Genomic DNA, 10,277 nt, shown 5'->3' with positions numbered 1-10,277 from the left:
GTGCTCTTTAAATTTTGTTTTCTCTTAAGCAGCAAAACTATTTCCTAAAATAAAATCTGAAGTGGAGGCCCAAACACAAGTGGAGCAGCTTGGGTTCGGGGCTTCCCAGAGCCCGCCTGACCTGCTGCTGGGATGCCCTGGCCCACCCTGAGCTACACCGAGGAACTGCCAGGTGGCTCAGAATGGAGTCTGTAAAGCAAGCGTGCGTTCATCATGGCAAAAACACTTCCACAAACACTTTGGAGCTTCCCAGGCATGTTTTGAAGCCTCTAGGTTACCAGGGTGGGGCAGTGGACCCCAGGCACTAAAGGAGCTGGAAGAGATGCAGCTCACAGACTGGCTAGGGCGCCACAACTGTGAGATGCCCTCTTGATGTATAGTGCCACCTGTCCCCTCACCTCTTGCTCTCACACTAGTGGCTCAGAGGTCAAGGGCAGAAGGCTGAAGGCCGAGGTACCCAAGGAAGACTAGACTAAGCAGATTCATCACTTAGCATGTACCAGAGCAGCCAACACACAGCATCAGCTCTCACCCCAAGCGCCCAAGGTCAGCAGATACACACAAGCTGGCCCATTAAAACACAAGCTGCCTGAGGTCACAATGAATCAGTAGGTCTGCTTTGGAGGAGTTTGATCACAGGAACACATTCCTTTCTTTACAATGCCAGACAGAAAATCTGTGGCAACAGTACAGTGACCAGACTTCATAAACAGTATTTAATTGTCCTTGATCCACAATTAGTTTGGGAAGCTCTATGAATGCTTAACAGATCAATGACTAAAGTGAGCGATATACTTACTTTGTATTTTTCAAAGAGCGAGAAAGCACTGCCAAGACCATTTTGGCTTAGTGCGGTTATCTCTACTAGTCTGAGGCACTGTGCTCAAACCACCCCCTCCACCCCCGGCCCCATGGACAATGAGTACAATAAGCACCAGCCGGCAGGGCCTGGCTCACTCTCAGGACTATTCCTCCCCATGATGACTTCAGCAGTGCCAGCAGCAAAGCCAAGCTTTACCTGGGAGGGGAGGAGCGAGGAGCTGATTGGACAGCAGCTGCAGGTGCTCCAGGGTAATGTCTCGGATGGCAGGGATGTGGAAGAGGCGGGTAAACAAGTGAGGCAGCTTGGGGGCGAAGATATTGAGCAGGGCCATGCGGCAGTACAGCCTGGCCAGCGCAGCCTCACACCGCAGCAGCTCTCTGCAGGGCAAAAGGTAGGGGATCACTAGGCGCCTCTGCTCCAGCCCCGCGCTGGACTAAGCCACAGGCCTCCCAAGGGAAAAGACCACAACTCAGGTTTCTCTTCTGGCCCACGTTCTGCCCTCCAAGTTAGTCACTCGTGTTTAGGCAAAAAAGGCACATTTAGTTATGTTTGCTTTTTCCCAACTCAAAAATCACTGTGGAAAAAAATAATGAAAACTTATGTCCACACAAAAACTTATACATGTACGTTCACAGCAGTGTTTTTCATAGACAAAAAGTGAATCAACCCAAATGTCCATCAACCGATAATGGTAAATCTGTACAATGGAATACTATTCAGCCATAAAAAGGAATGAAGTACTGATGATACATGTCACAACATGGATAAACCCTGAACACATGATGCTGAGTGAAGAAGCCAGACACAAGGGCTGCATATTGCATGATGTCATTTTTACAGATTGTCCAGAATTAAGCAAACCCATGGAAATAGATTGGTGGTTGAGCTAGGGGATGGGAGAGTGCAAACTGACTACTAATGGGTATAGGGTTTCTTCTTGGGGTGATACAAATGTTCTAGAATTAATTGGTGATGGTTGCAAAGTTTGTGAATATACTAAAAACCATTGACTTGTCTACTTTAAATGAGTGAACTGTATAGTTTATAAATTATATCTCAATAAAGCTATTAGAAATTTCGCTGTGGGAATTTTTAATGTGATGGATTTATGAATAGATGAATAGGCATGCACCTTGAATAATGGCTCATTAGTGACTAAGCAGGTCCCATCTCTTGGTAAAAAATCTAATCTAGATAATACCAAGCATAGGGAAGACTCACTGTGTTTTAGTAGCCAATCATCACAACGAAACATTCTCCTGGTATCAAGCACGTTAAAAAGGCAAGTTAGAAGCAGCTCTGATGTTTCTATCAAGTTTAGGTTTAAGCCCTAGCTGGTTTGGCTCAGTGGATAGAGCATCGGCCTATGGCAATGATGGCGAACCTATGACATGCGTGTCAGAGGTGACACGTGAACTCATTTTTTTGGTTGATTTTTCTTTGTTAAATGGCATTTAAATATATAAAATAAATATCAAAAATATAAGTCTTTGTTTTACTATGGTTGCAAATATCAAAAAATTTCTATATGTGACACGGCACCAGAATTAAGTTAGGGTTTTTCAAAATGCTGACACGCCGAGCTCAAAAGGTTCGCCATCACTGGCCTATGGACTGAAGGGTCCTGGGTTCGATTCTGGTCAAGGGCACACGCCTGGGTTGTGGGCTCGATCCCCAGTAGGAGACATGCAGGAGGCACCCGATCAATGATTCTCTCCCATCATTGATGTTTCTGTCTCTCTCTCCCTCTCCTTTCCTCTCTGAAATCAGTAAAAATAAAAATATTTTTTAAAAAGTTTAGGTTTAAAACCCACTTGGAGCCACCGGGGGTCATTTGATATTGTCTAGGACCTCTCTCAACTCCTCCACCTGACAGCAGAGCACCCGTGGCACAGGCCAGGTGATACTACATCCCCTTACCTGTCCCCTTCCCTCTTGCTCTCAACTTTTCTTCCCAACTCCTAAAACTGTGCTATTATCTTTACTATTTGCCTTCTCCCTAACTCCTCACTTTGAAGGAAAACCCTTGTTGTCAACGATGAATGGCATATGTGGTAAAACGCAGTAAGGGGATTTCTGTGACTAGAAAGGAGGGCTCAGTTTTACCTATGAATTTGAAGGTTGGTGTTGTCCAGTGTGACCAGCCCATTGGTGGCAGTCCTTCGGTAGCCTGCTGGGGGCCTTTCCAACATGTCAATAGGATACCAGTATCGAACCAGCACACCTTCACTTCGCAAGTATGTTTCTACCTGCACCAATTCATTTACCTACAATAGTAAAAGGAAATGTCTATTTGTTTTTCTACACTAAGTTTACCCCTTAGTTTTAAAATACATATAAAACCAAAGTCTTATAGCAGTAAATGCTAGCTGCATGTCACTGGGTCTAAAAGTTCAAAGACATTTGGTTAATATTGCATTAATAGTGTGTTTCATTTTTTATACCAGTTAGCAAATTTTTATTGGTAAATAAATTAAGGAAGATTTTCGATGTAATTATGAGTCAGAAATTTAAAAAGAATAGTGCTATATTTCAGTAACAGTTCAACGCACATTGTTGCCAGGTAAATTTTCTGTTCATTGCTTTGACGTCTGATAGCTCTATTTCATTACTAGGAAAATTAAAAGTAAACTCATGTATATGCATTCTGGATTCAAATACCAACATAATTCTTTTTGCTTAGGGTTTATTATTAAAACAGAGGGAATCAAACTGTTTGAGAAATAATAATTATTACTTTAACAAAAATTCTTATTTTTCTGATTTTTATTTTCATACATTTCCATTGCTGAAAATATTGTTAGTTATATGCTTTCTTATAACTGGAGTCAGAAGCTTGTACCCAAAAGCAGTAGGAGATTAATAGTACTACTGATAGAATGTTCTACTTGAAAGTTTACCTTAGTAAACCACCAACCAGTAAAAAGGAGTCTGTTGAAGATGTGAAACTTTCCATTTCAAATCATTAATGGTACCTAACATTATCTATCTCTAGTATCTAGATAGATACTAAAGCTTACTTAAGGGCAGAACCTCACCCCTAAGAGCCCAGCCAAGCCCTGAAGAGCCTCGTCTAGCCCCTAAGTGATACCTACTCTTCCAGCAGGCCCCAGGGAGCCAGCCTCAGTGTGTCCCCGTGACTTCCACAGACACCTCCCCCTGGAGAGTCAGCAGCCCTTTCCACCTCGGGCTCCCAGGCCAAGTGTTCTCACTTAAGGGTCCTTTCCTCTAAGGCCGTCTTGTGGGGACTGGGGCTTCCCCATGGCCCGGCTCAATCTGATTGTAATGGACTTAGCCCGGGATGATCCCGTCAAGGCCTAGGGGCCCAATCTAGTCCCAAAAGGCTGACACTAGTTCTGAAGAGCGGAGACTAGCCCCTAAAACCTCAACCTAGACCCCAGTAGCCCAAGCCAGTCCCAAAGGGCAGACATCAAACTGTTTCTTTGTTCTGTGTCTGTAACAATCATGACAATGACAGATCAGCCATTCGTCAAGGACAATGGGGAATTTCTCTTTGGAACTTGGGTAGAGAGCATGTAGGGACAGTCTGAACATGGCTGACGGAAAAGAATGGCCAAGGCAGGTCTGCAGGAGCCGACGTGCTGAGAGGAAAGAGTTTATAACCCCCCCTCCCTGATCCGTGCTCATCTCAGCAAGGCCACCTGGCATGACAGCACTTAGTTTGGTGTCTTCACCCCTAACTTGAAGAGGAATCCATCCCTCTTTAAGGGACCTGGAGTCTGGGCATGAAAGTCTCAGTGTCTAGAAAAGGTTGTGTACTCACCGAATCCACATCTAAGACTACTCCATGAAGCCCAAAGGTTTTCAGCATCCCTCGGATGGCAAATTTTGGCAGAGCAGTTCCAACAGCACTGCTGGCTACATTATTGCTGTCCGGAGAGCGGGTTACTACCGTGAGACCTGAAGAGGGTAGAGAGAGAAATTTTTTTCAGGAGCAAGTACCATCATCACCTTGGGAGCCTCTATGTTAGGGTCAATGCTATCTCTATAGCATTGAGCAGTACCCTCAGTTTAGTTGTAGCCAAAAAAGGAACACAGCTTGGTCTGGAAGATAATACAACAAAGTGTTGTAAGAATTCTCATAATTCAACAAAACAAAGAAGCCAATTAAAAATGGGCAAAGGTTTTGAATAAAAACTTCTCCCAAAAGAAATGAAAAGATATTCAACATCATTAGTCATTAGGGAAATGCTAGTCAAAGCCACTTCACACCCATTGGGGTGGCTATAATATAAAAGCCAGACAATAGTAAGTGTTGGCAAGGATTTGGAGAAATTAGAACCTTCATACATTGTTTGTGGAAATGTAAAATGGTGCAATCATTTTGGAAAATAATCTGGCATTTCCTCAAAAAGTTAAACATAGCCCTGGCTGAAAATCCTCTCTGAAATCAATAAAGAAATATACTTTTTGTTTTTATAAAAAGTTAAACATAAAGCTACCATATGACCCAGCAATTCCACTCCTACATATAGAAATGAAAATACATATTCACATACAAATTTGTATACAAATGTTCATAGCCAAAAGGTAGAAACAACCCAAATGCCCATCATCTGATGAATAAACAAAATGAGATATTATTCATACAACGAATATTATTTTGTCATAAAAAGGAATGAAGTACCAACATGTGCTACAACATGGATGAAACTTGAAACATTATGTTGTATGAGAGGCCAGACTCAAAAGACCACATGTTGTATGATTCCATTTACAGTATATGAACTTTCCAGAACAGGAAAATCTACAGAGACAGAAAGTAGATTAATAATTGCCAGAGGCTAAGGGAGAGAGGAATGAGGAGGAGTTAGGGTACAAAATTCCTTTTTGGGAGATGAAGATGTTCTTGAATTAGTGGTAATGGTTTGATGATTGTTCAACTTTGTGAATACACTAAGAACTGCTAAATTGTATGCTTTAAAAGGGTAAACTTTATGGTATGTGAATTAGGTCTCAAATCAGAAGAAAAAGAAAAGTAAATATATATGCCTGCCCCTGCCCATGATGTTCGAATAGTTTTATGAAGGTCTAATGAGTGGTTTTAAATTCTCTTTTTTGTGCTTTTTCATATTTTCATTTCCTCGTGTCATAGATTTTTAATCAAAAGTTTATACTCATTTTATGAAAATTCTAAAAAGCACAATACAACCACATATTCCTGGTTTATTAGCTCAGCAGCCAGGACTAAGCCTGAGAGGCCTATGTGGAACCCTCCACCTCCCCCCGTGCCCCCACTCCTCTCTCTGTACCACTGCCCTGTCTTACCCTGCTCATGTTAGTGAGCCCTGAGCATGTGCGAGAGGCCACCAGAGGCCAGACAGGTGTCTACTTGTGCCCCACCAGGAACTTTAGGGCCTTATATGGGAGAGCCAGAAAGAGGTCATGTCACTCAGAGCAAGGAGAGTCACCCTAGGAGAGCCAGCAGCTGCTTGGCTCATGCTCATGCTTGGGAAAACTCAACTTCTCATTTCATAGGACGTTTCATAGGTGAAGTAAGAGAGAAAGCAAAACCTTTTCGAACTTTATCAATTGTGAACTTGTTCGCTTCATCTTTAATGTCTTCAATGGTGGGAAGGTACAGGTCTCTTGGGATGCCACCATTCTCCTCGTAGAGGAATTCAACCGTCTGTCGGGCAATGTCCACCATACCTAAAAAATAGAACAACACTGATAACTCCCCAGAGAGCATGTGATCTTCAGGCAATCATGACACTGACTTATTTCTAGAATGAAACAATAACAGAATCTTTCAAACAGTATTGGTGGTGCCCTAGCTGGTTTGGCTCACTTGATAGAGCGTCGGCCTGCGGATTCGATTCTGGTCAAGGGCAACTGCCAGGGTTGCAGGCTCCATCCCCAGTGGGGGGCATGCAGGAGGCAGCTGATCAATGATTTTCTCATCATTCATGTTTCTATCTCTTTCTCCCTTCCTCTCTGAAATCAATAAAAATATATTAAAACAGCCCTATCCAGCTTGGCTCAGTGGATAGAGCTCTGGCCTGTGGACTGAAGGGTCCCGGGTTCAATTCTGGCCAAGGGCACCTGCCTGGGCTGCGGGCTTTTTTTTTGTCTTGTGTGTGTGTGTGTGTGTGTGTGTGTGTGTGTGTGTGTGTGTGTGTGTGTGTAAACCAAAACACAAAACCAAAACAAACAAAAATAAAACCACTGTTGGTGGGAATATGTTGCCTTTTGGGGAAGGTAATTATGAACAGTCTACCAAATTGAAAGTATTTAATGCCTTACTTCTAGGAATCTCCCTAATATCTCCCACAAAAACACACACAATAGTGTGCAAAGAACACTCTGTGCAGCATTGCTTATAAAGAAACAATGGAAATAACAAAAATATTCATGAACACAGCATGGTTAAAAGTGATACGTCATTATGCAGTCATTTCACTTTAGTTAAGTCAAAAGAATAAACTAGGACAAATGGAGAGTAAGAAGAAAGTAAGGGTAATGTTTTTTTCCCCTCATACATTTTTGTATGAATTTGTTTTGTTTTGTTTTTAAATACATTTTTATTGATTTAAGAGAGGAAGGGAGAGGGAGAGAGAGATACATCAATGATGAGACAGACTCACTGACTGGCTGCCTCCTGCATGCCCCACACTGAGGATTGAGCCTGCAACCCATGTATGTTCCCTGACTGGGAATCAAAAAATGACCTCCTGGTTCATAGGTTAATGCTCAACCACTGAGCCATGCTGGTTGGGCATGAGTTTGATTTTTACTACAATAAACACGTGTTGCTTAGTGAAGAGAGACAGAGAGCTACATAACTTCTATCCAGTACTGGAATCTGCTCTGTTCTTCCTTCCCTGGGGAGAACATATCATTATGTTCAATAGTACAGCCACTAGCCTCCTATATAATAAAAGGCTAATATGCAAATCGACTGAACAGCAGAATGACCAGTCACTATGACAAGCACTGACCACTAGGGGGCAGACGCTCAACTCAGGAGCTTCCCCGTGGTGGTCAGTGGGCTCCCTCAGGGGGAGCGCCGCTCAGCCAGGAGCCAGGAGCCAGGCTCATGGCTGGTGAGCACAGCAGCAGTGGCTGGAGCCTCTCCTGCTTCTGTGGCAGCGCTAAGCCGTCAGTTAGACATCCCCTGAGGGTTCCCAAACTGCGAGAGGGCACGGGCCATGCTGAGGGACCCCCCTCCAAGTGCACAAATGTTGTGCACCAGGCCTCTAATATATAATAAAAGCCTAATATGCTAAGTGTCCAGTCAGCTATTCAGCCAATCAAAGTGTAATATGCAAATGATATGCTAAGGCCGCTCAACTGCTCACTATGATGTGCACTGGCCACCAAGGGGCAGATGCTCTGACTGGTAGGTTAGCTTGCTGCTGGGGTCCAGCCAATCAGGACTGAGCGAGATGGGCTGGACATGCCCTGGAGCCCTCCCGCAGTCCCTCCCCAGCTGGCCAACCTCCTGCATCCTTCCCCGGCCCCAATTGTACACCAGTGGGGTCCCTTGGGTGAACCGTCCACTCGCAATCTGGGCCCCCTCGGGGGATGTGGGAGAGCCGGTTTCACCTGAATCCCGCAGGCCAGGTGGAGGGACCCCACTGGTGCATGAATTCGTGCACTGGGCCTCTAGTTAATTAATAAACCAAGTAAATAAATGACCAGAGCCCTGAAGACAATCACACTGTAGGGAGGACAGGGGTGGGGACAGGGGTATCCCTTTGCTGTAGCCGCCTTAGCTCCCACACTGCCCGAGAGGTTGTAGGTGAAAGAGTGGGTGCTGACAGCTTCTGCTTTTAAATAAGCCTTATCGCCATCACATGTATCTACCATTCCTTTACTTGTTGGCCTTGCTATAATGAAAAGGTGCAGCATTTTCAGAGCACACTTTAAAGGGGGCCTGAAATTAGGACATATCAGACAGAATAAACAAGAAATGGGCCTAATATTAGAAGATTATGGAAAAATAACCTTTGTCACATTTTCCAAAGGAATAGAAGGTAGGAGAAAAAAGACTCTGCTGTCTACCAAACAGGAATCCGGGGACTGGGGAGAAGGCCAAATGAAACGACAACAACAAGGAGATGATTTCATTAACCTCCCATGGGTTCACCCTCTCAGAGGTGGTCTTTTGGGCACCATGAGCCATCTCCCTATCCTCCCCATCCTCCTTCGGTTTTTTGCCACTGCTATATTGAAGGCTGTTGTATTTGGAAGGTAAATGTTTTAAATTTAAATTAATATAGTTCAGCTGGTTGGCCATGGTCATACGGATGGATCCCAAGAGAATGCTTGAGCAAGATGTATAAGGGCCCAGAGGCACTTTGGGTGAGTCACAAGGCCAGGAGTCACTGGTCTGGCTCTGGTCCAGCAGCCACCCTGGGATAATCACATTTTCTGCCGTGCTGTCTATACTTTCCTTCTGAACTTGGAGCAGAGGAGGAAAAGGCACACTTGGCTACAGACATTTGTCCAGGAACAAATGGTAAAAAAAAAAATTAAAAAGATCCTGTACATACTGTAAAGTCTCTCTCCCCCTTTTTTCCTCTCTCCCCAAACAGTAAGAAGCACCAGGCTTCCTGAACATATTGTGCTTCATTTTTCTAAACTTAACCCTGCAGTTGCCCAATTAGCTCCAGGTCTCAGCTTAAATAAACCCCGTGTTGGTAGAGGAGCCATGCTGGACTGGGCTGCCCTTGGCACCTATGCTGTGGCTTCCTGATCTGTCCTTACGACAACGCAGTTTGTTGTTTCATTACTTCGTTTCCACAAGGATGTAAGCTCTGAGAGAAGGGACCGTCTCAATCTTGTTCACAGAGGATTCTTTATTCCCTAGCACAGGGCCCAGCACCAGGAGGCACATGCATGCATGGACAGATATTTGAATGAATCAATGACAATAAAAGTGCAACTGAAATAAAGCCCTCCTCATGGGAAAACCGATGGCTGGCACTGCTGCTTCAAGGCTGCCAGGAGGGAATTTGGCATGACCTTTATTGAGTGAAAGTCCTCTGAAAGCAAGATAAGATCTGTTCTGTGGTTGATAGAACACAGATACGGTGTTTCGTTCAGATATTGAGAATGAATGAGGAATAATAAATTATCTTTTTATCTGTAGGACCTACTATATCAGATTATGTTGCTCCTTTGCTTACCACCCTCAATGGCTTCCCATTTGACACAGAATCAAATCCGTAGTCCTTGCCAAGGCCGACACTGCCCCCTGCTCCCTCTCGCTCATTTCCTGCTGCTCCTCCCTCACCTTGTCCTCTTTGGCTCCTTGGGCTGGGCCTTATTGCTGTTCCCTCCCATGCTCCCTCCCACCCGAGGATCTAATGGTGCTCCCTCTGCCCAAAACGCTTAATACGGAAGAAAAGAGAAGAATATAACGAATCTGTCCTGGAATTTAGGTCGGCAGCTGAAGTAGGGCTCTAATAAGAGCAGGAAGCATTCA

General features: G+C 44.2%; 1 protein-coding gene across 1 annotated transcript in view; it reads right to left on the bottom strand.

Annotated features, from left to right (window-relative positions):
• Positions 1-10,277, bottom strand: part of HECTD4 (HECT domain containing E3 ubiquitin protein ligase 4) — a 126,511-nt gene that overhangs the window by 25,517 nt on the left and 90,717 nt on the right. The window contains exons 53-56 of the mRNA XM_014547721.1: positions 6,359-6,496; positions 4,608-4,744; positions 2,930-3,090; positions 1,019-1,200 (exon numbers count right to left, since the gene is read on the bottom strand). Coding sequence (XP_014403207.1) covers positions 1,019-1,200; positions 2,930-3,090; positions 4,608-4,744; positions 6,359-6,496 — 618 coding nt within the window. The remainder of the gene's footprint in view (positions 1-1,018; positions 1,201-2,929; positions 3,091-4,607; positions 4,745-6,358; positions 6,497-10,277) is intronic.

Source organism: Myotis brandtii, unplaced genomic scaffold (assembly GCF_000412655.1).
Source record: "Myotis brandtii unplaced genomic scaffold, ASM41265v1 scaffold482, whole genome shotgun sequence".
Taxonomy (NCBI): Eukaryota; Metazoa; Chordata; class Mammalia; order Chiroptera; family Vespertilionidae; genus Myotis; species Myotis brandtii.
Note: the sequence above shows the minus strand (reverse complement) of the source record. Positions and strands in the feature narration are given on the sequence as shown.